At 42.3% G+C, this 27820-nt stretch overlaps 1 protein-coding gene across 1 annotated transcript in view; it reads right to left on the reverse strand.

Moving 5' to 3' along the window:
- The window catches only part of asb2a.1 (ankyrin repeat and SOCS box containing 2a, tandem duplicate 1), a 48741-nt gene that overhangs the window by 11922 nt on the left and 8999 nt on the right, over positions 1-27820 (reverse strand). The window contains exons 2-8 of the mRNA XM_067991947.1: positions 26296-26563; positions 24178-24270; positions 23045-23211; positions 13425-13580; positions 12832-13077; positions 7407-7578; positions 3595-4150 (exon numbers count right to left, since the gene is read on the reverse strand). Coding sequence (XP_067848048.1) covers positions 3595-4150; positions 7407-7578; positions 12832-13077; positions 13425-13580; positions 23045-23211; positions 24178-24270; positions 26296-26543 — 1638 coding nt within the window. The 5' untranslated portion in view covers positions 26544-26563. The remainder of the gene's footprint in view (positions 1-3594; positions 4151-7406; positions 7579-12831; positions 13078-13424; positions 13581-23044; positions 23212-24177; positions 24271-26295; positions 26564-27820) is intronic.

Genomic DNA, 27820 nt, shown 5'->3' on the forward strand with positions numbered 1-27820 from the left:
GCCACCCGTCATCTGTCACTTACACTTATGTGCAGACTACTGAGAGACCCTGGAGATGTCACTGGTGGCACCCTGGAAGGATCCGGAGGTGAAGAAATTGAGGGCAGTGGTTGCTTTCAGTGCGATGGGCAATGCATGGCCACCAGGCCCAGCTGGGAGAAGTTCTGCAAGAATGAGTGTGCAGATGTCTGCGACCACCTGGCGACTCAATCTGAGCCTGTGTAGGCACTGCTCCTCAGAGAGGCCCAGTAAGCTCAGCTTTAGCCTGTAGACCCTCTCACGTGTGTAGTGCCTCCTTTGACCTCGGCCGCTCTGTTGGTCCACTCTCTGCTCTTCTGCAGGTCCTTGTGGCGCACCTCTACCTTATGCACCTGCAGCTCCCAGAACTGCACGCCATGCCTGCCGCGGATGGTGATGTGCCTCCTCCTCAGATGTACTGTTTAATAGATCCACTGCACTCCCCATCCTGACGCTGTCAGTTTGAGGGGGTGCAAACAATAGGTAAATATGTCTGAACACAAGAATTCTGAGTGTGAACCAAGAAATCTCAGTCTAAACACAAAGAACTCCCAGCCAAAGGTTTGTCTGAGAGAACTGATTGCCCTGTTGCAAAAACTCACCTTTTATTCATGTGTCAATCACTGGTTTAAAGGTCCAAGTGAGGGCCGGCTACAATTCGCCTCCTTTCTATGGCGGTTTCGGAGGCCACGGGGGACACGTTCAGGAGAAGTTAAAGTGGTTTGTGTAACTCAATACAAAAAAGTTAATCGCCTTAAGTGGTTTAAATGCCTAAATTGGCCCTTTAAGTGTCAGTGGGACGTCCAGGTGTCAGAAGCGCGCGGCATCCAAACGCGTCTGGGTCAAACCCGGAAGTGAGCGCGTTGGAGCCGGGATGCGGTCCCGCTCCGAACACTTAGTATTTTCACTGTCCATCTGCCCCCATCCCACCCGTTCTTGGGGGTTAAAATTTACCCCTACTTAACTCTAATGGACCTTTGTGCTTTGTGTGTATGTGTAAATATTGCCTTGTGCTCTGTAGCAAGTGTCTAATCTTAGTCCTAATTTTGGTGCTGTTAAATTGTAAATAAATATTGTAAAGTGTAAATAAATAGCAATAGTTACCCTGAGATCTGTGTGGTTGTGAAAGTAGATGGTCAATAAAACCCTGACAACTGTGATACTCCATTCCTAGTGCAGAGTTTCACTTGACAGGGATACAGATTGGAGAATCTGATATAGCAGTCACTGTGCCTGATTCACAGTGCTCCTGATTTCCTAGCCAATAAATTCAAATGTCCAGAAAAATGGGAGCGCTGATGAATAATACACTGCGCTGGACGCAGATACGTGCAATTTCGGAGCTATTAAAAACCAATATGTATTTTCCCGCAATCATGATATTTGTTATTCTCGGACCCACATAACCGCTGCAGGAGCAGATCAAGTCTGGATTGTGAGAGTCGGTGTCTGATCAGAGCAATATGTCTCCCACACTCTGGGCATGCTGGCCCGAATTTCCTTGGGGTCCTGGCAGTCTCTTGCTGTAACTCTGGAGGGGGACTGGGGAACCTATCAGAAAATGGCAGCGCCCTGCCAATTCCGGGATGCTTCAGTCAGCTTTGTAAGGGAAGGAGCCTTTACCCGCCCCTGTCAAGGTTGACGCTATTAGGGTGCAGCCCCTGAAAGCAGGGATCCTCTACAGTGTGAGTTCTCATTTCCATGGCTCAGTCGGGATTTAGGGTAGGACTGGAGGATGGCAGGTCGAGTAACAGGAGGCATACTGGCCTCCAGATGAGCGTAAGTGGGCCCATGTGGCGAGCGGGGGGCGGGGAGGTGAATGGTGTTTAGCCAACGGGGGCGGTCTAGAGGATTTGGCCTAGAAATTAGTCTGGGCCTGTTTTCAGCATTCAAGTGGCCTTAGACCCCTAATTTACATATTTAAGGGGCCTTTATGCTTGTTTTAGGGTATGCCTTAAAAAGGGTCCTGCGAATTTTGCAGTGGAACCAATGCTTGCTCAGAATGGCGCACGCTGTCCCACTGCTAAATTGGTATGCTTTGCACCCATTTTACACCCAAAAAGTGGGGACAACATATACCAATTTCTACCTCGTTATGTCAGGATGCGATGAAGTGCTGAATGGGGTGCCCCAGGGAAACACTAGTATTTGTAACGGTCAGTCTCGCCTCTGAGTCAGAAAGTTGTGGGTTCAAGCCCCATTGCAAACCAGAGCACATAATCTAAGCTGACAATTCAGTGCAGGATTGAGGAAATGCTGCATTGACAGAAAGGATGTTACTGTGGTAGCTATCACTTTAAAACTCAGTTACTGTACAGAGAAATTTTAACTGCCAGAGCACTTGGTCTATTCTGTACAATGTTTCAAGGTATGGTGTTGTGGTCTCCCTGGTAACAGGCTTGAAATAGTCTGACGCACAATTTTCAAATATATACAGTGTTTAGGATTGGTTCAATTTGTATACGACTGATAGCCTCACTTTGAATCTTAGAGGCCAGCTATTCAGACTCCAGAATGTCCCTGGTAACACTTTTTCAGGATATAAAAAGCAAGATTCTATTTGAAACAGGGATCAGTTGGACAAACTCTCAAGGAAAGGCAGTTAGAGACTCTGAGAGGGAGTGAGTTGAAGAATGTGAGCAGTTGGACAATTCCTATGAGCAACAGTTAAAGATTCTCTCAGTTTTGGCCGTTACCTTAAAGGATTTCAGAAGAAGAAACATATGAGAATTTAGAATTACTGTGCGTATTTAAATTCTATTTATATTGGATTAGATTACTTCTTAGAGTTACAGGCCCTGAAATTCTTGGGGCAGGGAGGGCAGAACCCCCACAGCGAGAGGAGAGGGGAAGGGGTGGAATTTGAGACAAAATCTGGATCTTCTGAGTTTCAATCCCATTTAAAGTTGTCCTCAAATTCCATTTGGGTGGGGGGCTGGGGCGGGGGGGGTGCGGAGAGTACGCAACTCTTCCGCATGCCCCCTTTACATCAAGGGGGCATGTCTGGGGGAGTTCCCTAGCCACCTGGGGAATTCTGCCAATTCCGCCTTGTTAGACCCTCTTGCCAGCTGAGAGCTAGCATTTGTTCCATGACGGCCTTACTAAGACCCCAAGACTGCCCGGGTCAAAGGTAATCAATCCTGAGTGGGGATCGATCACCTTCAAAAAAGAAAAGGCCCACTAGCTCCGTTAAGAGAATTTTACAACTGTCTCACCACCTTCTCTTTCGACCTTCCTAGGTCTCCAGTCCACCCATGGAGCAACGTTGCACCTCTCCGATTTTCCTGGCCACTATCGAGGTGTGTGCCTCTGAAGCACCCTTACAGCACTATTTTGTACAGACTGGTAATTAATGGGCTTCCCAACAGTACTAATTACCAGTCTGCACAGAATAGTGCTCTCCATTCCATACTACAGAATAATAATTTATCATGTGCAGTTGTCATAAAGATTCACTAAGAACATAATAATATTGCAATTATACACCATGTGCCTGAAAAAATGAATTAATAACATTATTATATGAATTATGCAAAAATTATATTCTGTGTTTTTAAAGTTATTTTCAGAGCTTACTTGTACAATTCTGGACTGTTTATGCTCCTGTTGTATGTTGTCTCTTCTCTGCTCTTCTTCTGGATGTTGATGATTGCCATATTCACACTTAAAGCATGACTCTGCATCACCACCAAAATCCATAATTAACTTTAACAAATTGAGGTACTTCATAGAAAACATGATTGTTGCTGGGAAGGAAGTAGGGTGTGTTGGAATATAGGCATTGATGTTGGCTCCATACTCCATTAGCAGCTGTATGATTTTGATGGAGCCTAGTCGGATAGAGATTAGAAGGGGGTTTATCAGATCAACATTAGGATTTGCCCCAGCCTTGAGCAGCATTTCTGTGGCTTCTGCGTTGTTGTTGTAAACAGCAAAGTACAAAATAGAAGTACGTTTGTCTTCAAAAAGCCGGGATCTTTCAGGTGACAAGAGGGCATTGATATTGTAACCAGCTTCAATCAGCTCTTCAATTACATCGTCTCGGTTGTGTTGAGCAGCAAGGTGAAGGGGGCTAATTCCACAGCGCTTCACCCGAACTTTGCTGGTAACTGGAATCAGCATTTGAACAATCCTGAGTAAGAATAAACCACATTTGTGTTACTACTAAAGCATTGACAATGGTCTGTGACAGATAAATCAAGCCCTTTTAAAAAATAGTTATATCACTTTGGATAGGCTCGAATATCAACACATAGTTGATGTTATTAATTTGTGTCTGCCGTAGTTAATATTCTCTGGTTCAGTAGCATCAGTCGCTCCCAGAAGTGGCCTGAGCAGACTACTTTTGTGCAAGTTGACTTACACTGTCCTAAAGCTGCTTGCACGATAGAGTGACCTTGGCATGTAACAACAATACCCCATTGTGACCTGAACTGGATTTTTGTGTCTTTTGTGCTAAGGCTGAGTGAGCAAACACTTAATGAGACAAATCATTAAGCTGCTTTATTTCATTGTGAGTGAACACACAGAGTAACAGTTATGATAAGATTCACTTAATTCAATCAGTATAACTTATCTTTGTGTAATACAAAATAAAGAACACACCATGTTTCCCTACATCAGTGGATTGTCTTACTTGACTTAAACAAGATGTCTTCTAACTGTTCTTCCAGCATTTCTGACTTTCTGAACCTGCCTAAAGCTTTCACAACTCTCCATTTAAAAGCCTGACTGGCCTCATGGACTTCCTGCTTCAAAAAGCCTCCCTGTTTCTCTTTTTATCTCTCTAATCACAGACAGACAAGGATCAAAGGACTTTCCAACACAATGGGTATGAGGTGTTCTTCGATTACTTACACAAGCTAATGAATTGCTTGTTTAGTGTCTGGGAAAAACAACTTCCATTTAGCATATTATCCATCTTTCATCTATACACTATGCTTAAAATATCTCAACATTAATAGTAACTCATATTTGCAAATCCCCAAGGAATTCTGTGGCTGTCTGTCTTTTTTCACTGAAATTTTAGGACTCGATTTTACAATGGTGCTGGGTTGGCAGCGGGGCGGGGGTGAAGGTGCGCGTGGCAAGCCTGCATTAACTAAACTTACCATTTTCGATGCGATCGCATGTTGATTGCTGATGGATAGGCTGGCTGCCATCAGGAGCTGCAACGCGAGGGGGGGTGGGAGGGAGAGAAAGAGAGAGCGAGATGTCATCCGGGCTGGACTGGAAGATCGGGGGAGGGGGGAGAGTGGAAGATCGGGGGGGAGGGGGGACGATTGGGGGGGGAGAGGGAGTAAGATCAGGAAGACATCGGGGAAGATCGAGGGTGTGAAGAGGGGGTCATCGGGGGGGTGAAGAGGGGGTCATCGGGGGTGAAGAGGGGGAGATCGGAGAGAGAGACATCAGACATCGGAGCAGGGTGTAAAGGTAGGTTCATTTAGAGTTTTCACTTCCGTCTATGGTTTTTTATTTAATTTATTTAGTTTCTTGTTCCTTGATCCGGCCCTTCACATCTGGTTTCACCAGGTGTGAATCAGAAGCGGTGGGCAAGCCACCCAGGAGAGTTAAAAATCTTTCTAAGTACTTAATCGGTCACAGGTAATATCCCTTAAATACCTCAATGAGGTACATTTGGCTCATTAACTGTCATCCTGCTGGCTTTAATTGCATCCACCCGCAATTGCCTCCTAAAATCACCCCACTTAGTGTCTCTTCCAGTAATTTGCATATTTCACCATCTTTCATGGATTTGCCTTTGGCACTGTCAAACTTCAATATTTCATACCTATGCAACTAAAATCACCCTCAGTTTTGTTTTCAAGAAAATTTAGTCAAGTAGACTTAATGAAATCAAAACAGAAAATGCTGGAAATGCACAGCAGGTCTGTCAGCATCTGATTCAGATTTCCAGCATTTACAGTTTTTCTTCCTTTTTACCCCTACACTTCTCCTCTAATGAGTCAACCCAGGGATGTGATTTCTGTGGCTGGGTCATGCCGCTCCTTAACTGATGCTCCACACTTAGAACAAACATGGTGGCAGGAATGGGGGAAAGATGAGGCAGTTCATTCTAGATTTGTATGAACAAGTATATCAATGTTAACGAACCATCGGGCACTTTTTAACTGAAACCTCAAAATCTACTTTTACTCAGAAAAGCCAACAGAAACTATACCAAAATATGACCTACCTAGAGAAAGCATTTAATGGTGTCTGTAAAGCATTTGTACAGGTCCCAAAGACATAATTGTCCAGCAGCTATAATAATAGGTTTATCTAATGATGTCTCAATGGAATTATAAACCAGTAACATATGCAATGCTAGGGGTAAGCCACTGACTGCAAGATGTCGATGTTATACTAATTTCTCTCTCAAAAACATCGAGTAACAAGGTAACTGGTTTGTGTTATGTGTGCTTCATATTGGTAAATAGCGGTAATGTTTCCTAAGGCTGGTCTTGTTTAGTTGAGAAAGCTGCACTGATAGATTTCATTTGGGAACACAAATTCAAAAGAAAACATTTACAAATTTGTTAATTTAATAAACTAAAAAGCACAGATAAATCGAACTTTCCATTGCCAGTGCTCCCAAGTAATTGGAGTTTAAGCCATAAACTTCAGCACTTCCAACTCCTCTTCAATGATCCTCACCTCTAGTAAAGATTATTACAGTATTAGTTGAGGGGGTTAGATGACGATGTTGTCCAATGCTGGGTCTGGATCGGTAGAAATGTGAACTGTGCAATATATCTATTTCTTAGATCTTTAAAGAGCCGACAGCAGATAATGTACATGGTGATGTGTGCAAGGGTTTAATATTAGTTAACATCTGGAAGTCTTTAATATATGATTGTGTGCATTGTTAGAGTGGTCATCCTTTGAATTAGTAAAATCTGTACTGCAGTGCAGGTTCTGTCAGATTTATCTGGAAAATCAACTATCTCAGATTCTTTTAGCCCTGAGATATTAATCCTAGTATCAGTGTATAAAATCTTTATCATTTTACAGTTTAGGCGCATCAAATAGTAGCAGTGATGTGTACACAATGAATATATTTGACCTAATACATTGCCTGATTCTGTAAATGCTTCTCTTTTATATATCAGGGGTTCTCAAATGTCAAATATGGCATTTTGAAGTACTTAAGTGGATGATCGCAAATTTTAAATCTAGTGCCGGCAAATATATTCAGGAATCCGTACTGTGGCTAAAGCAGATCCATTTAGATCCACACCAAGGAGCTCAATAAATGAGTTCTCAGCTTCTGTTTCCTTTTAATGCAAATGCTCAAGGTTCAAATTAAGTCTCAGAGGTCTGAACCCTAGGTTATTGAAACTTGTGCAACATTTTAAACTCAGGAAGTTATGTCCCTTGCAACTTACTCCATATTTCCCCTTGCAGCTGCAATGTGAAGGGGCAGCCAGCCATTCTTATTTCCTTTGTTTGCATCAGCTTTTTGTGAAAGAAGAAACTCCACGATGTCCTCATGCTCGTTTTTGCTAGCTTCATACAATGCTGAAGCACTATCACTGGCTTGTGTGTTGATATCTGCACCTGAGGAGAGTTTGATTATATAGTGTAATGCACAGCATACTGTAATCAATATAGCTATTATCAGCAAATATAGAGCAAATTTACTCAACAGATTAAATATCATGTTACATAAGAATACATAAGAACATAATAGGAGCAGGAGTAGGCCATCCGGCCCCTCGAGCCTGCTCCGCCATTCAACAAGATCATGGCTGAACTTCTACCTCAACACCATTTTCCTGCACTATCCCCATATCCATGCCTTTAATATCTAGAAATCTATCGATCTCTGTTTTGAATGTACTCAATGACTGAGCCTCCACAGCCCTCTGGGGTAGAGAATGCTAAAGATTCACCATCCTCTAAGTGAAGAAATTTCTCCTCATCTCAATCTGAAATGGCCAACCTCTTATTCTGAGACTGTAACCCCTGGTTCTAGACTCCCCAGCCAGGGGAAACATCCTCCCTGCATCTACCCTGTTGAACCCTGTAAGAATTTTGTATGTTTCAATGAGATCACCTCTCATTCTTCTAAACTCGAGTGAATACAGGCCTAGTTTACTCAATCTCCCCTCACATGACAATCCTGCCATTCCAAGAATCAGTCTCATGAACCTTCGTTGCACTCCCTCTATGGCAAGTATATCCTTTCTTAGGTAAGGAGATCAAAATTGTACACAAGACTCCCGGTGCGATCTCATCAAGGACCTATATAATTGCAGTAAGACATCTTTACTCCTGTACTCAAATCTTCTTGTAATAAAGGCCAACATACCACTTGCTAATTGCTTGCTGCACCTGCATGTTAACTTTCAGTGACTCATGTACAAGGATACCCAGGTCCCTTTGAACATCAACATTTCCCAATCTCTCACCATTTAAAAAGTACTCTACATTTCTGTTTTTCCTACCAAAGTGGATAACGTCACATTTTTCCACATTATATTCCATCTGCCATGTTCTTGCCCACTCACTTAGCCTGACAATATCCCCTTGAAGCCTCTTTGCACCCTCCTCACAATTCACATTCCCACCTAGTTTTGTGTCATCATCAAACTTGGAAATATTACATTTGGTCCCCTCATCCAAATCATTGACATAGATTGTGAATAGCTGGGGCCCAAGCACCGATCCCTGCAGTATCCCACTAGTCGCAGTCTGCCAACCTGAAAAAGACCCATTTATTCCTACTCTCTGTTATCTGTCTGTTAACCAATTCTCAATCCAGGCCTGTATATTACACCCAATTCCACGTGCTCTAACTTTGTTCACCAACCTCCTGTGTGGGTCCTTATCAAAAGCCTTCTGAAAATCCAAATGCACCACATCCACTGGTTCCCCTTTATCTATTCTGTTAGTTACATCCTCAAACAACTCCAATAGGTTTGTCAAATACTTTACTAATCTTAGTAGAGTGTACATTTTTGAAAAACATATTGTAGGTGCCTAAAGGTTTTCTAGTGCTAAAGCGATCAATTTAAAACAAATGGTAGTAGTTCCTAAAATTTTCTACTTATTTTGCAACTTTAATTCTGTTCTTTGAAAATCACATCTTTTTTACCACTTGAAGTTCAAGAAGACAATTCTACACATTAAGCATAAAGCTAGCTCAAAATACCCACTTTCTAAAATGATAAAAGATCCGCTCCTCTTTTAGAGTAGTCACTGCTTTAAACAAGGTGATTCCGAGTTATGAATAATGAGTTCAAATTATGTTTTTGAAGTCAATTGGACATAAATGCTATGCTGCTTCAAGGTGGCATAATGTGTACTGTGGCAGCCCAGACCAATTCACCTCCTACATTACAATTAAAATTACAGTGGCATTCATATTGCCCTTTGCCCTCTCCTGAGTGGCACAATGGAAGTTCCAAGGCACAATGCAAATGGGGAGACAAACTAGGGACAATAAAATGTAGCTCATGGACCCCGCAGAGACAACACATCAGTGAAATCAGATTTACCTAAAACTATAGGCTCCTTGTGTCATTCGGAGCAACACAAGCACAGTGAGAAAATCCACCAGGCCAGTTGCCCCAAAGATGCACTCCTCAGTTGGGACATAAAATTCAAGGATCCGCTCATTTAAATATCCACTGGCATTGCTGGAACACAACTCCCCATGTATCCCGGGAAGAACGGAGCAGCAGAGGGTAAATAGTGAACCTTCTACCAGAGTGAAGTGAAAATGTCAGTTGATATTAATAAGTGGCTCATCAGAGATTTGGTGAATATTTCAAAGAATATCTTCAACTGGAGGAGCAGGTTGGAGGACCCAAAGATGGGGGAAGTCCATTGGAAAGAGGCAGAAAAGAAGAGCACTAAACTTCAATGAGCCTGACTTTCAAATACTCGTAGATGAAATGCAGCAAAGGAGAGACAGACTGCTGGGTGCCCGTAAGAGGAAACGCAGGAAATTGTCTCATGAGCCATGTGGAATGAGGTGGCACCATGGGAAAAAGTTCAATGACCTGGGCTTGGGCTTTCCTCAAAATTGGGCCTGCAGAGGGACTTACACATGGGTTTCCTAGCTCTGCTCATGTGCATTCCTATTGCTGTGGTCATCATCATAAAACAAGTGTAAGCAGCTGGACTACCTGGAAACTTCTGTGCAGCCTTTACAAAGACAGTTCAGCCTGCATCCTTCATAGTTACGTGTAGAAGCTGGGGTTGTTCTCCTTGGAACAGAGAAGGTTGAGCCGAGATTTGATAGAGATATTCAAAATCATGAAGGGTCTAAACAGAGTAGATAGAGAGAAACTGTTCCCATTGCGGAAGGGTCAAGAACCAGGGGGCATAGGTTTAAGGTGATTGGCAAAAGAGCCAAAGGTGACATGAGGAAAAACTTTTTTACACAGCGAGTGATTAGGATCTGGAATGCACTGCCTGAGGGGGTAGTGGAGGCAGATTCAATCATGTCCTTCAAAAGGGAACCCAATAAGTACTTGAAAGTAAAAAATTTGCAGGGCCACAGGGATAGGGCAGGGGAGTGGGACTAGCTGGATTGCTCTTACAAAGAGCTGGTGGGGACTCAATGGGCTGAATGGCCTCCTTCCGTGCTGTAACCTTTCTATGCTTCTATGATTCTAATAGGGGACTAACAGATAAAAGAGAAGCAGTGATAGGCTCTTTCACTTTACTCTCTAATAACTTCACTGCATGTTTTAGTAATATTTTTATTATACTTGTACAGAATTTTGACAACGCCAACACCACCTGAACCCAAAGGACAGCAAGGCATGGTGCCAAGCCAGAGAAGAAGAACGCAGAAATTCACTAATTCAGACCTGCAAGCCCTCCTGGAGGAAATCAAAGGCAGGAGGCACAGACTTCTGGATGTGGGTGCCACCAAACCACCCAGAAATGTCACTCATGTGACCTGAAGGGACTGGCACTGAACATCAACTCCCTCACCCGCAGGATTGCAGACCAGTATAGGAAAAAGTTCAACGACCTACCTAGGGCTGGCAAGGTAACACACTGGTTATTCTCTTTTTTTTTCCCTTGCCCTTCTTGGGCACCAGAACACTCTTCACTCTCTTAAAGCAACACCACCACAATTAAACCTCCACTCTGGTTAAGAGATAGCTCTAAATCAGCCTTATGGTTACCCAGCTTCCCTTACAGCAATTGCTTACATGCACAACCCTAAAACCCCTTCTTCCATTTTAACAGCCTCATACCCCCACATCTCTTACTTCACCTCTCCCATGCCACTTGGCAGGCACTCCTCATCTTCTTGCCATACTCTCATTCACTCTGTCTTCTTGCAGGACAACTTGGCACACAATGCTCACCAAAAGCAGGCGACCAAAGGGGGCATCCCCACCTTTAAACACCTTACCCCCTTCAGGGAGAAGGCATGGAACTAGTGGGCACTCACTCATCTTTTGCCATTGGCGGAGTTGGCGAGATCTGTGGCACCTTGTTGGTGTCAGGTTAGTAACTGAGCACCTATGGTGTTGCCCTGGCATCCCTCTGAAGCACCACGCAGAGAGAACCTTCTATCTCCTTCTATCCCTCAATGATAGGGTAGCTCCCCAAAGTTTTAGTGGCCATGGAGTGGTAGGACTTGGGTTTGTGGCTATATCTCATCACAGAATGATTTACTGATTTTGGGCGTATCACTGTGCAGAAGCACCCAGCAGAAACGGGAAGCTCCCCCACATGAAGAGTCAGCAACCTTTTTACATACCTCCCAGTGACTAGGTGTTGGAAGACCCAAGAAAGGGAAATGGAAGAAAATGCTTCAAAGAGGGGAATTTGAAAAAAAAAGCACGAATTAAAAGTATCAGAAAATTCTGAGTTAAAAGGAATTTAGATCTGAGATTGTTTTTTTGTTATCTACTCTTAGGTTAGAGGTTATGAAAATTTACATTCCGCCAATTAAAATCAACATCAGAAGATCACCTTCGGATCAGAAACCAAGAAATTAAATGTGCATCTATTCTAGGAATTCATATTCACCGAGATGACTACCATCAAAGACTAGATTCATATTTAGTCCCTTTACAATTAGCGACGCTGGCCCAGAATTTCTTTGGGGCCAGGGATACACTCCAGCATAAATCAGCCAGGATTGCAGCACAAGCTCAGGAAATTTGAGTGGACCTAGGATGTTAGAAGGGGCTGGGCTGAGGTGAGGAATTTCCCATGCTGGTAATTTCCTCGATGCTGGCCTACTCCCTGCTGCCTAGCGACCTGGACACCAGAATGGAACCGGCGTGCAGATCAACAAAGGGCGGAAGTGGTGCCCACCAGTATCTCCAGGCCAGGGTCATTGTCTGCAAGATCCCTGAATCGCAGCCATTGACAGTTTTGCTCCACTTCAAAACAGAGGCCCAATCAGAGGGAAATCCTGCATTGGAGTTGGGGGGGGGGGGTGGGGGGGTCACCGGCACTCCCAAACCAGTGGTCATCTGGTGCCACATTTTCCACCAACAACCTCTTCCCAACTGATGTGGGTTGGTGCTGAAAACATTCAAATTACTTGACCCCACCCTGACCCCCGATACTCCAGCATGGTCAGGAGTGGAGGTCACCGGCAGCCACTCCGCCACACTTACAAAGGGGAGCGGGGCTGAAGCTTCTCACACCCAATATGTTTTCCTATGCAATACTTTTGTATCCGCATTATATCAGATGTTGGGCAAATAAGATGTGATTTGCACAGTGCCTATCCAGCAGTCAACTTGTATATGATCTAATGGCCTTTCTTACAACGGATTCATTGGCAACGTCTTAATAATTTACCATCAAGAAACAACTACTTACCACACTTTGTGAGGAAACGTAAAGATTCCAGTTGTCCACTTTGTGCTGCAACAAATAATGGAGTGATACCATAAGCATTTGCTGCTTCAATCTTGGCACCAGCCTTGACTAGAGCTTCGATGATGTCCAGATCATTTCGTACCACAGCCTCGTGAAGAGCAGTCCATCCACGGTTGCAGCGGTGATTCACATCGGCATTAAATTTTATCAGAAGTTTAACAACTTCCACACTTTTATTTTCACAGGCTGTTAAAAGAAGTAACTGTAAAGTTAAAGCATGTGCTTAGGAAATTTGGAATATTTTTAGTGGCTTGGGATCAGATTGTATAGTTGTTGACTTTTATGAGTAAAAATTCTGCTGACCTGCTACAGCAGTGCATATTGCAAAATTATACACTGCAAAACAGTGATTTTAGGATGGGAAATTGAGAGCTGGGGGTGCACAATTTTGTAATATGCGCTCCCGGCACAACCCATATAATTCTCAAGCATTTACCATACCGGTAGCTGTAATCTGCACACAGGAATTTATTGCATTTTGCAGAGTAAGTTAACTGAGGTCGAGCAGTTACACTTCATCAGTTTTATTTTACCTTTGTAGAGCGGAGTTTCTTTTGTCTTACTAGTGATGTCACATTCTGCTCCTGCTTCCAGTAAATAAGTCATGCACTCCAAGTATCCTTTGGCTGTTGCTATGTATAAAGCGGTTTCCTCTGATAGGGTCCGACAGTCTACAGTTCCAGGATAAGCTATTAAACAAAATAACATAAACATTTCAATGCAAACTCCAGGAACAGTACCTCATTTTCCTTTGGGTCATTCTTCGGCTGAGCGATGATTTCAGACATTTCAGACTTTAGCTCTATTCCGTATTTTCCTACTTACTTCTTCCTCATTATTCCATTTCATTTGTTTCCCCTTCCATATTTAGAGCCATGTCTGACTTACCCCTCTGGCTTTCCAATGTCTGTATGACTAACCCCTGGCTGACATGACCTTCGCATAGTATAGAACTCTACAATTCTTTCCAGTGTTGTAAGATCTGTTTGGCCATCAAACCCATTAACTGCTAGTTCTCATCTGTATCTGCTGTTCTCCTTTCCCTTTGTCCTGAATTTTTCTTATCTAATTTAAGGGGCTTCTCCAGCCTGATCTGTTCTGATGGGTTATACCTGAAACGTTAACCTTTAGGAACATAGGAACAAGAGTAGGCCATTCAGCCCCTCGAGCCTGTTCCGCCATTCAATTAGATCATGGTCGATCTGTATCTTAACTCCATCTACCCGCCTTGGTTCCGTACCCCTTAATACCCTTGCCTAACTGGTTAGGAATTCCAGCATTTATGATTTTTATTCCCGGTTTCAAGCACTGCTTGACTTTTCTTTTTCCATTTATATTTTTATCGCTTCACGTTTCCATGGTTTGTTTACTTAAAGGGAGACAGCGATTGCGTGAGAATTTGGACTTTTTTTAATCTCTGGTAGATCCTGAAGAGGGAGCCAACTTTAAATAACTTCTACAATTATCACACAATATTCTTAAATAAATAAAGAAAGAATAAATAGCAAACATCTGCTCACATTATCATGTAGTAAACATTTTTTATTTGATAATAACATCCAGACGGAAATGCTCTCCCATATTCTCCAGTGGGTTACACAGTGTGCTTTCTCTGCCAAATAAAGGCACTGACCCACTCCATCAGTCAAAGACTTTAAGTATTCAACATGCTTAGCTTTATTTCAAAATATTTGGCAGCCTTCATAGAAAGCAACGAGTATTAATTTAAAACATCCTATCAATCTGGCATACTGATTTAAAAAAAAAGTATGATAATTTTTAAATTAAAATAAACTTGGAGGCTCAGTGCTGATTTTAAATGATCAGGTTATAAGGTCTACAGGAGAGATAGGGAAATGGAAGAGGGGAAGGAATAGCCTTAGTGATTAGAGATGAAATCACTTCAATGATAAAGGAGGATATATCGAGGGGTAAGCAGCCAACAGAGAAATAGTAAAGGATCTAAGACTATAGTGGTAGTTGTGTATAGGACCCCTAGCAGCAGCTCTGAAGTGCTAGATTGTATAAATGCAGAGATTAGACAAGCATGTAAGAAAGGGATAGTGGTCTTAATGGGGGACTTTAACCTTCACATAGATTGGGAAAAGCAGACTAGCAACTGTCAGAAAGGTAGTGAATTTCTTGAGTGTGTCCGGGATAGTTTTCTACAGCAGTATGTCCTAGCGGCAACAAGGGGGCAAGCCATACTAGATTTAGTAATGAGTACTGAACCAGATTTAGTTAACAGCTTAACTGTGCGTGAACATCTATCCAATAGCGATCATAACATGATTGAGTTCAAGGTCGTGTTTGAAAGGGAAAAAAGTGAATCAGCTGCTAAGATTCTAGACTTGGGTAAGGCCGACTTCAATGGGATGAGGCAGAGACTGTCCACAGTAAACTGGGCAAATCTGTTCATGGGTAAAACGACTGATGATCAGTGGGAAATGTTTAAAGAAACATTTAACGTGATACAGAATCGGTTTATACCCCTGAGGGGCAAGAACTCTACTTGCCAAAAAAAAACAGCCATGGACAACTAAAGAGGTAAGGGACAGTATAAGACATAAGGAAAGGGCATACAAAAAGGCAAAAAATGGCACAGATCCTGGCGAATGGGAAAGATATGAAGATCAACAAAGGGTCACAAAACAGTTAGTAAGAGCTACAAAAAGAGAGTATGAAAAGAAACTTGCAAGAGATATCAAAACCAATACAAAGAACTTTTATAGTTATATTAGGAAAAAGAGGATGGTCCAGAGCAGTGTTGGCCCCTTAAAAACTGAAAGTGGGGATATTGTCATTGACAATGGGGAAATGGTGGACATGTTGAACAATTACTTTGCGTCAGTATTTACAGTAGCAAAAGAGGATAGCATGCCAGAAATCCCAAGAAAACTAATTGAATCGGGGACAGGGACTCAATAAAATTAACATAAGTAAAACAACAGTAATGAAGAAAATAATAGCACTAAAGAGTGACAAATCCCCAGGACCAGATGGTTTCCATCCCAGGGTTTTAAAGGAAGTAGGTGAGCACATTGCAGATGCCCTAACTATAATCTTTCAAAGTTCTCTAGATTCAGGAACTGTCCCTCTAGATTGGAAAATTGCACATGTCACTCCGCTTTTTAAGAAAGGAGAGAAGGGGAAACCAGGGAATTATAGACCAGTTAGCCTAACATCTGTTGTGGGGAAAATGCTGAAATCTATAATTAAGGATAGGTTGACTGAAAACCTCGACAATTTTCAGTTAATCAGCATGGATTTGTGAAAGGTAGGTCGTGCCTGACAAACCTGATTGAATTTTTTGAAGAGGTGACTAAAGTAGTGGACAGGGGAATGTCAATGGATATTATTTATATGGATTTCCAGAAGGCATTTGATAAAGTCCCACATAAGAGACTGTCAGCTAAGATAGAAGCCCATGGAATCGAGGGAAAAGTACGGACTTGGTTGGAAAGTTGGCTGAACGAAAGGCGACAGGGAGTAGGGATAATGGGTAGGTACTCACATTGGCAGGATGTGACTAGTGGAGTCCCGCAGGAATCTGTCTTGGGGCCTCAATTATTCACAATATTTATTAACGACTTAGATGAAAGCATAGAAAGTCTCATATCTAAGTTTGCCGATGACACAAAGATTGGACAAATGTAAGGAATCTTACAACACCAGGTTATAGTCCAACAATTTTATTTTATTTTGTTGGACTATAACCTGATGTTCTAAGATCCCTTACATTTGTCCACCCCAGTCCATCACCAGCATCTCCACAACAAAGATTGGAGGCATTGTAAGCAGTGTAGATGAAAACATAAAATTACAAAGGGATATTGATAGATTAGGTGAATGGGCAAAACTGTGGCAAATGGAATTCAATGTAGGCAAATGTGAGGTCATCCACTTTGGATCAAAAAAGGATAGAACAGGGTACTTTCTAAATGGTAAAAAGCTAAAAACAATGGATGTCCAAAGGGACTTAGGGGTTCAGGTACATAGATCATTGAAGTGTCATGAACAGGTGCAGAAAATAACCAGTAAGGCTAATGAAATGCTGGCCTTTATATCTAGAGGACTAGAGTACAAGGGGGCAGAGGTTATGCTGCAGCTACACAAAATCCTGGTTAGACCGCACCTGGAGTACTGTGAACAGTTCGGGGCACCATACCTTTGGAAGGACATATTGGCCTTGGAGGGAGTGCAGTATAAGTTTACTAGAATGATACCCGGACTTCAAAGGTTAAGTTACGAAGAGAGATTACACAAATTGGGGTTGTATTCTCTAGAGTTTAGAAGGTTAAGGGGTGATCTGATTGAAGTTTATAAGATATTAAGGGGAACAGATATGGTGGATAGAGAGAAACTATTTCCACTGGTTGGGGATTCTAGGTGTAGGGGACACAGTCTAAAAATTAGAGCCAGACCTTTCAGGAGTGAGATTAGAAAACATTTCTACACACAAAGGGTGGTAGAAGTTTGGAACACTCTTTCACAAACAGCAATTGATACTAGCTCAATTGCTAAATTTAAATCTGAGATAGATAGCATTTTGGCAACCAAAGGTATTAAGGGATATGGGCCAAAGGCAGGTATATGGAGTTAGATCACAGATCAGCCATGATCTTATCAAATGGCAGAGCAGGCACGAGGGTCTGAATGGCCTACTCCTGTTCCTATATTCTTATGTTCCTATGTTCCTATATTACTGCTATCAGGTAGCCTGCAAATTTACTTAATAAACAAAATCTCACAATATTTGTAGCCATTTTACATTTTCTATTATTTCATAAAGTAATTTCTTTGCTATTGTGGAAGACCTAGTCTTTGATGCTACTCAAGGTCCATTGAAGAGGTACCACTGGCTTTTAAAAAAATAAAATGAAGTATACACTAACAATTGCAAGCACAATCAGATCACTCCACAACACAATGATACCAGTCTTGCAATCTCATTTCAGCCATAAGTACACATATAAGTCTGAACCAATGAGGGCACATACAATATTTATCTTTGGCATTGATCCTGAATATCCATTATCTATCCCTCTTTCACACTCTTTCTTTCTCCCTCTCTAACTACATAATAAGAAGTTTTCTGTCTGTAGTAAATGTCGTGACTATAGCGTCTGCCATGAGAATCCATCAATTTTCTTCTTGGTCAAGTCACTGTGTTTTTCTTCTTTTTATTAGTTATTTTCTACTTCTGTTCATCACTAATCATTTTCTGCAGAAATATCTTCCCAATCACATTGCAAGAAAAGTTCTGCTCAATCACATTTCAGCAAAAGATTCTCCAAAGTATAGCCATCATAAAGGTTCCTCATCACTATATACCTGTAAAAATAAATGTCCTCATCCCACCTTCCATTTGCTCCAGTGCTTCTCCTTCCTATGCAAAATCAACAGCCTCGGCCAGTTAGCAGATAGTCCTACAATCATCTACACCCTGCACCCAGGACCCTGCCCAACTCAGGCCCAACATCCTAAAGCCAACATGAAGAACATATGCCTACGTGCACATATCAAAGCCATGTGCTCACTGATGACACCATCCCTGCCTGCCCTCCACGAACAGCTCCAGTTGCTTGCCTCTCTTCCACTTATTTGCTCCCATGGATCTGGTCTGGAAAACAGCAGCAAAGAGGGCAATGCAGAGAGAAAGAGAGAACGGGGCAGATTAACAGGGCGAAATGTAGAGAAAGAGAGAGAAAGTAACGAAAATAGGAAGGAAGTGAGAGAAAGATTGAGCAACAGAGAGACAATAAGAGAGTTAGAAAGAGAAACAATGAAAGACTGAAAGTAACAGAGACAGAATTACAGAGAGAAAATGAACAATTAACATAGACATAAGGGGAACCACAGAGCAGGTTTTTGAGAGTGCCTAAATCTCTTGATATGACCCTGCATATCAAGTGCCTCTGAGGTGTACATACAAGTCACAGCATTTATGAAGCTTTCCTCCAACCCCAAATGTTAACTGTCCATAAAGCATAAAACACTCCTCAAGCAACATCAGTGGAACAGTCTGATCTCATCCTGGCAAGAATAAAGCCCGATCCCAGTGTTTTCAGCTGTTATGCCTGTTCTGACAAATAAACTAAGCTATCAAGAGACAATTAAGAAAGGAGGAAAGAACTTGCATTTATATAGTGTCTTTCATGTCCTCAGGTCATCGTAAAGCACCTTACCAATGAATTTTTTTTGAAGTGTGATCACTGTTCTTTTGTAGGCAAATGTTGCAGCCAATTTTCATACCACAAGGTCCCATAAACAGCAATGAAATGAATGACCAGTTAGTCTTTTTTGTTGGTTTGATTGGGAGATAAACGTTGGCTAGCAGATTGAGAGAACTCACCGCTCTTCTTCAAAAAAATGCCATGGGATCTTTTACATTCACCTGAATAGGCAAATCAGGCCTTGGTTTAATATCTTATCAGAAAGACAACACCCATGCAGTACTCCACTACAGTATCAGCCTAGATTATGTGCTCAAATCCTGGAGTGGGGCTTGAAACTACAACCTTCTGACTCAGAGGTGAAAGTGCTACCACTGAGCCAACGTCGAAACAAACTATAAGGTCTTGATGAGAAACAAAGTAACATCAGCTCAGTATAGGTAGCATATATGGAATACCATTCCCCAAGCCCCAAACCACTTATGAACCATAGGAGATCTACTAGTTTAATATGAAATATATGGATGACTTTTGTTTTTATTTTTGTGTCGTCAGCATTTGTTTGCAAAGTTCCTCTCAAAGTCCAACATTCTTTTATCATCTATTTCACTACTTCTAGTGCAACCTAGTATGTGCTGTCTTTATTAACATACTCTTCTCCCTCTTAATTTATGAGACTTGAGCACAAAATCTAGGCTGACACTCCAGTGCAGTACTGAGGGAGCGCTGCACTATGGGAGGTGCCATCTTTCATATGAGACGTTAAACTAAGGCCCCATCTTCCCTCTCAGATGGACACAAAAGATGTCTGGCACTATTGTGAAGAAGAGCAGGGGAGTTTTCCCTGGTGTCCTGGCCAATATTCATCCTTCAACCAAATCACTAAAACAGATTATCCGGTCATTATCACATTGCCATATGTCGGACTTTGTTGTGCACAAATTGGCCGCCACATTTCCTATATTACAACAGTGATTACATTTCAAAAAGTACTTCATTAGGTGTAAAGCGCTTTGGGACATCCTGAGGTCATGAAAGACACCATATAAATGTAAGTCGAACTTTTTCTTTCTTTAACTTCTTCAGTGTATTTTTAAACATATTTTTCTCCACTTCCCTCCTTTTCTTTCCTGAAGGCATTGACTCTGACTGGGTCATAGTTCTACGGGCTTAAACTGCCCTTAGGTACCTTCTCTAAGTGACCATTCTTCATTGAGAGCCTGCACAGCTGAGCCTGATTCTGTCCTTCTTTGCCATTCAAATACACACATTTCCAGCAGGGGTCACCCGATAGCAACCAGGCATGGAAACTTGTGGCTGTTTTTTCCCTTCCCTAGTCCAGCTATGCTGAGGCCAATTGTAGCCCCAATTGTCAACCTGGCTGACATCAGATAAATCAGGGGATTGAACCCAGGACCTTCCTAGTTTGTAACCTACCAAATGGTGCATGTTTACCCACTGAGCCTTGGCATATTTAATGAATTATCTTAGCTGCCCAGCTTAGGCCAGACAGAGATTTTCAACAGCAGGAGCAACAGAATGAGAAATGATATGAAAGCCATATGATAACAAAAAAGCCACAGTGTGTTAAACATCATGTTCCAACTATTCAAATTGATTTTGAAAAGTTGTGTTTATCAGTAAATGAGTTACCAAAGGAGCTCCCTGTACTGGTGACAAGTAATAAAATTACCAGTAATAAATTATAAATTATGTCATTTTATGTCTAAAGATACAGGAAGATAGCAACATGTACAATACAAGGTTATATCTTTGAGAAAATGTGGTGCACTTAGTATCCAGTAAAATATACAATAGGACAAATGACTGCATAAGTGTTGTTTCCCAGCTCCTGTATAGCCCAGGGCATTTTCCCAAACTGCATTGAAGTCTCATAATCCCTTCATTACACAATTGGCTCACAGACAAGGTGCATACCATGCCATTTAATCTTCGATTTTAAAATTCTCATCCTTGTTTTCAAATCCCTCCATGGCCTTGCCCCTCCCTATCTCTGTAACCTCCACCAGCCCTACAACCCTCCAAGATCTCTGAGCTTCTCCAATTCTGGCCTATTGCGCATCCCCGATTTTCATCGCTCCACCATTGGCGGCCGTGCCTTCAGCTGCCTAGTCCCTAAGCTCTGGAATTGTCTCCCTAAACTTCTTTGCCTCTCTACCTCTCTCTCCTCCCTTAAGGCATTCAAAAAAATTGAGAGGGATAAACCCGACAATTACAGACCAGTCAGTCTAATGTCGGTGGTGGGAAAACCTTTAGAGACAATAAACCAAGACAAAATTAATTGGCACTTGGGAAAGTATGGGCTAATAAAGGAAAGTCGGCGTGAATTTGTTAAAGGAAAATCGTGTTTGACTAACTTGATTGAGTTCAAATGAAGTAACGGAATGGGTTGATGAGGGTAGTGTAGTTGATGTTGTGTATATGCACTTTCAAAAGGCATTTGATAAAGTACCACATAATAGACTTGTTAGCAAAAGTAAAGCCCATGGGATTAAAGGGACAGTGGCAGCGTGGATACAAAATTGGCTAAGGGACAGAAAACAGAGAGCAGTGGTGAACGATTGTTTTTTAGACTGGAGGGAAGTATACAGTGGTGTTCCCCAGGGGTCAGTATTAAGACCATTGCTCTTTTGATATATATTAATGACTTGGACTCGGGTATACAGGGTAGAATTTCAAAGCTTGCAGATGACAAGAAATGTGGAGGATAGTAACAGACTTCAGGAGGACATAGACAGATTGGTGAAATGGGTGGACACATGGCAGATGAAATGTAATGCAGAGAAGTGTGAAGTGATACATATTGATAGGAAGAATGAGGAGAAGCTATATAAACTAAATGGTACAATTTTAAAGAGAGTGCTGTAACAGAAAAACCTGGGGGTGTATACACACAAATCTTTGAAGGTGGCAGGACAAGTTGAGAAGGCTGTTATAAAAGCATATGGGATCCTAGGCTTTATTAATAGAGGCATGGAGTACAAAAGCAAGGAAGTTATGCTAAACCTTTATGAAACACTTGTAAGGAATCTTACAACACCAGGTTATAGTTCAACAAATTTATTTTAAAATCACAAGCTTTCGGAGATTATCCCCTTCATCTGACGAAGGGGATAATCTCTGAAAGCTTGTGATTTTAAAATAAATTTGTTGGACTATAACCTGGTGTTGTAAGATTCCTTACATTTGTCCACCCCAGTCCATCACCGGCATCTCCACATTATGAAACACTGGTTAAGCCTCAGCTGGAGTATTATGTTCAATTCTGGGCACCCCACTTTAGGAAGGATGTCAAGGCCTTAAAGAGGGTGCAGAAGAGATTTACTAGAATGGTACCAGGGATGAGGGACTTCAGTTATGTGAAGAGACTGGAGATGTTGGGGTTGCTCTCAGATAGAGGTGTTCAAAATCATGAACAGTTTTGATGGAGTAAATAAGGACAAACTGTTTCCAGTGGCAGAAGGATCGGTAACCAGAGGACACAGATTTAAGGTAATCAACAAAAGAGCCAGAGGCGACATGAGGAAACATTTTTTTACCCAACGAGTTATTATAATCTGGAAGGGTGGTGGAAGCAGATTCAATAATAACTTTCAAAAGGGAATTGGATAAATACGTGAAAGGAAAATAATTACAGGGCCATGGGGAAAGAGCAGGGTACAGGGATTAATTGGATAGTTCTACAAAAGAGCTGACACAGGCACGATGGGCTGAATGGCTTCCTTCTGTGCTGTATGGTCCTATGATACTACTATGCTCGGTCTTTGACCAAGCTTTTGGTCACCTGTCCTAATATCTCCTTATGTGGCTGGGTGTCAAATTTTGTTTGATAATCGCTCCTGTTAAGCACCTTGGGGTGTTTTACTACATTGAAGGCGCTATATAAATGCACGTTATTTTTGTTGTTTATAATGTACAGTATACTCGTTCCTGCAACTATCCAATCACTTACTTACCTTTTAGCAACAATTTCACGCAGCCCGCTTTGTTGTAATGGGCAGCTTCGTGCAGAGGAATCCAGCCATCCTTATCTGGCACAGAAAGCTTTTTTCCTGCTTTGATCATATTTGACAAGGTTTCTTCCTCACCATTTTTTATCGCAATGATGACAGGATCAAGCTGCCTAGATTTAAAGACCCACAAGATGTAATATGCACCACACTGCAATCTTTATATCAGACATCAAGAATGTACATACTATATGAAATGCTCGGTAAAATATTGAAAACAGTTTAAAGAGACGTAGTCAATCATTAAATAATTAATTTTGGGGAAATTAATGTTGAAATGAATAACGCGCACCCTCGAAAAAATGAAACATTTTAATGGATTCTTTCCCGATATTAAATATTCCCGATTCATTCGCAATATTAAATTATGGGCAAATATAACGATACGTTATGATTGGCTGAGAGGCATTGAAAGCTCCCCCTCCTTTCCGCAAGACCAATGTCATTCATTCTGGGCCAGGTCCATCGCTCGGTGTCACAGTAAGTGCAGCGAAAGCAAAGGAATCGCACAAAGTAAACCAAGAGAAATTCAAACATTTACGAGAACATAAAAAAACCCACCAAACTTCAGAGCCCGTTGGCAATAATGAACAATTGCCACCGCTTTTAGCTTTAAACCCATGGTTTAGTTTCAATCTCAGCTTTCTCCCTCTCTCTCCGGACCTGAGACTGACCCTGGACTGATCAGCTGTGAAGTACCAGCCCCCTGTTTCATTGTTTCCCTGTGTTCCTTATTCTGTAGTTTTATTTAATGGGAACGTTTGGATAAAGATTAACTTCAGGAGGTTTAGAAGCCTGTGGTAAAAGGTTTCTGAATCTTGACTGAAATAAGCATGACGTAAATAAAGATGGGCAGTTGTAAGATTACTTGCTATACTGCCATCTAATATATTTTCATAAACCGAACCAATTTATTATCAACTACTTTCTCACCGCTAGATCTCTAAGTTCTCCAGTTTTTTTTTTCATCAGTCTGTTTCTTGGAGTTGTTCCGGTTCGTTTTTTTAAAAAAGGGGAGGAGAGAGGTTTTCCTTCAGTAAACGAGAACATACTACGGCTGTAAACAAAGACACACTTACACTGCTGGCTTGGGGGTTGGAAACAGCCTCCCATCGTATCTGTAGTGTATTCTTGGAGGGTTCGCTGTCGGAACAGCACTGGTCAGAGGCGACCTGGAAGAACGGCGGGAATGAAACAGTGAAAAATATTCGGAATAAGAGAAGCCCGTCATTTTCCCCGCAGTCTTTTTAGAGTCAATGTGAGCAGCTGGGCTCCAATCTGCTCTCACACGTGTTTATTTTTGGCTTCGGGGACGTCGAGGGACTATTTGACCATATAAGACAATGGAAAGTAAGCGGCTTCAAAAGGAAGGGGGCTCATCTCAGAGCCAAATAACGTTCGCTGGGCTCAGGCGAGAAAACCTAACCTAGAAATGATTCCTGTAACTTCAAATCATTACAATCGGAATTTGACTTGTTCAATCATCTTTATATTTGTTGAGACTTACCTATAGTATGGCCTATTCATTTTAAAAAGACTTCATCCCAAACCAAACAGAATAGTACGAGTAAAAAGCTAAAAATAAACTGCAAATGTTGAAAATCTGAAACAAAAAATAGAAAGTAGTGGAAATGCACAGCAGATCACAGCGTCTGTGTGGAAAGGACAAGATGAGATTTGGGACTATACCTGCATCAGAACTGACAAACGAAAGATAAACAAGCGTATTGATGGCATCAGAAAGTGGAGGGGATGGAATATAGAACACATATAATCACGGAGAGGGAGCTAATGGATTGAATGACCTGCAACCTGTTTTTTTAAAAAAGCAGGAGGCTGTTAGATGGTGCGCAGGAGAGAAGATATTAAAGAAACAAAAGAATACAAGTAGCTCAGACAGAGAGAGGCCCACCTAAAGAAAACGGAGAAAATGGTGAATTGGATTAAAATGCACGTCTAAAATGAAAACTAAAATGCTGGAAACACACGAGAAGAAACAAAAAACAGGCTGACCTCCAGGGCACTCGCTAAACCCCCTCCCTCAAGCTGGCCACAACTGTGTTCTGACAAATGTCAGCTCCTCACCCTTCTTACCACAGGACACTAGTAGTTCCTCCTCATGCTACCAACAGAATACTCCGTTGTCCTCCAATACGATTAGATAGTACTATATCAGGATTCAGTTTATAAATCTTGCATGCCTTTCACATCAAACGTTATTAGTATATAAATGATCAATTAAACAGAATCAGTGGCAGGTCTGATACAGATATGAGATTGATAAATAGATAGCGACCTAAAAAGAGTTAACAAGTTCACTTTCTGCCAGGGTACTTATTTTCTGTTACTATTGGTTTTACAGGGCATGGTTATCTGGAGAGATAAGCACTTTGATTGTACACACACACACCCATACACACACCACACACGCGTCCATACACACATCACAAACACACCACACACCACAAACACACACACACCCTTATACACCACACATACACACACCAAAAACACCCACACCATATACACACACCCTTACACACCCTTACATACACCACACACCCATACACACACACCTTTATACATACCATACACACACCCACACACACATCTTTACACACTCACACCCTCCCCCACACATGCACCCATACACACACCCCTCCACACACACACCACACACCCATACACATCCCCCCCACACACCCATATACACAAACCTCACACACATCCCATACACACACAAACCCCCACCTACCCATATACACACACACCACACACATACCACCCCACACACACACATACACCTCCCCTATACACACCCATATACACACACACCACACACATACCACCCCACACACACACCCATGCACACACACCATACACACCCTTCCGCACACACCACCGCCCCACCCCCCCCCCCCCCCCCACACACACACACACACAGACCGCACACACATTCAAAGACCAGAGAACACAATGACTGGTCGATCGCCTGCCTGTCTATTTGGTGCCCTACGAATGCCGACCCAAAGAGGCGTGCCCCTTCTAACATGGCCCCTGGGGCCTTTAGCCGGAGGCAGGCGAGTGCTGGATTAACTAGTCTCTGGGGCTCTCAGTCTGAAGTACGTGTGTGCTGGTTTTGTTGGTCCTTGAGGCTGCCAGTCCGAAGCATGCGTGCACTCTGTCCAGACACCCACCTGTTCTTGGTACATGACTGTTGGACAGCGTTCTGAACCACTGGACGAGTTACCTGGGGCTGACCCGGGGTCCTGGGGTGAGTCTGGACTATGGAACTAGGAGACTGGCCCGAGGAAGAAGACATCTCAAGGCTTTGTTCGATCGCCATCTGAACGAGTTCATCTTCACTCAGGCTGCTGTACAGACTGTATTCCTCTTGGCCAAAGGTGCATCCCGAATCCCGGGTGGAACGGACTCCCGTCGCCATTCTCCCGCAGCGTCAAGGGGCTGTGGATGGAGAAATCGCCAAGTTTTTTGTCATTGTTGCATTCCTTGCCATTTATGAGCAGTTCTATTAAAAAAAAATCTGGGAGGTTCTAGAGAAATCAACATGATCTAATTTGTCTAGTGGGTCCATGTGATTATCCCGGGTTGCTTAATACAGCGTGTTTACTCTATTTACTGAGCTGCAAACTCTGAGGCATGTTACATTAGCCAGTTGTGTCCAGTTAGAGAGCGCTAACACGGTATCATTTTATAATCCTGGAGCTGTAACATTGTTACACTTTCACGTAGATTAAGTGCTAATTAGCAGCCAGAAATCGGATCGGGGTGAGGATGGGAAAGTAAAAGCCTCAGATGTGAGTCTTCCTGGGTCACAAGGGAATGCACACATCTCCTCCACCCCCTCCAAAGGAACTGGGATTAAATACAGATTAGGCTCAATTGATCACTTTGGCAACCAACACCGAGGATCGATGACACCCGCATCTCTTCTATAGCCGCACATTTCACCCAGCCACGGGGAAAACACAGCATCAGACCCTGGACCCGCTGCACCACAGCTTGAAATAGTTAATATATTTAAAAACCTCGGTTACCATGTCCCAATCTGTCACCGTCTTATCCGTGATCCACCTTGTGTAGTTGGATGGTGAGAAAGTTTATCTGCACAGCAGGGCCTATTGTATTCTCTGCATATACATAGAGCCAATTTAAAAGAGACAAGCAAATTCCAAATTATCTGGATTATGCAAAATTTGAATTGTCATATATTAATCTGAAACAACCAATTCACTTTAGGTTTGGAATTAAATTCAAATCCTCCCTTGGTGTATCACCTGGAGAATAGAGACACGCTGTTATTCATCAAGATACACTGAAAATGATAGGAAGGAATTTATGACTTACATTCTTGCTGACTAGAATTCTGACAGCATTTGTTGCTTGTTTTTATTGCCCTACAGCACTCAGTTACAATAGCATGTATTCAGTATCAAAGCCAATACTTAGAACAACAATTTATATGAATCACAGTAGTTTGTCAACAGCCCTGTCTGTTCTCCTTCTCCAACATGCTCCTCCAGCGCCTCTCCTCCATTGTTCAGCTGAGTGGGTCTGGCCTTGTCTGGTTCTACTCTTACCAATCCAGTCGCAGCCAGAGAATCTCCTGCAATGGCTTCTCTTCCCACCCCCACACCGTTACTGTCATAGAACCACAGAACCATAGAAAAGATACAGCACAGAAGGGGGCCATTTGGCCCA

This window comes from Heptranchias perlo, chromosome 10, assembly GCF_035084215.1.
Source record: "Heptranchias perlo isolate sHepPer1 chromosome 10, sHepPer1.hap1, whole genome shotgun sequence".
NCBI classification, from domain to species: domain Eukaryota; kingdom Metazoa; phylum Chordata; class Chondrichthyes; order Hexanchiformes; family Hexanchidae; genus Heptranchias; species Heptranchias perlo.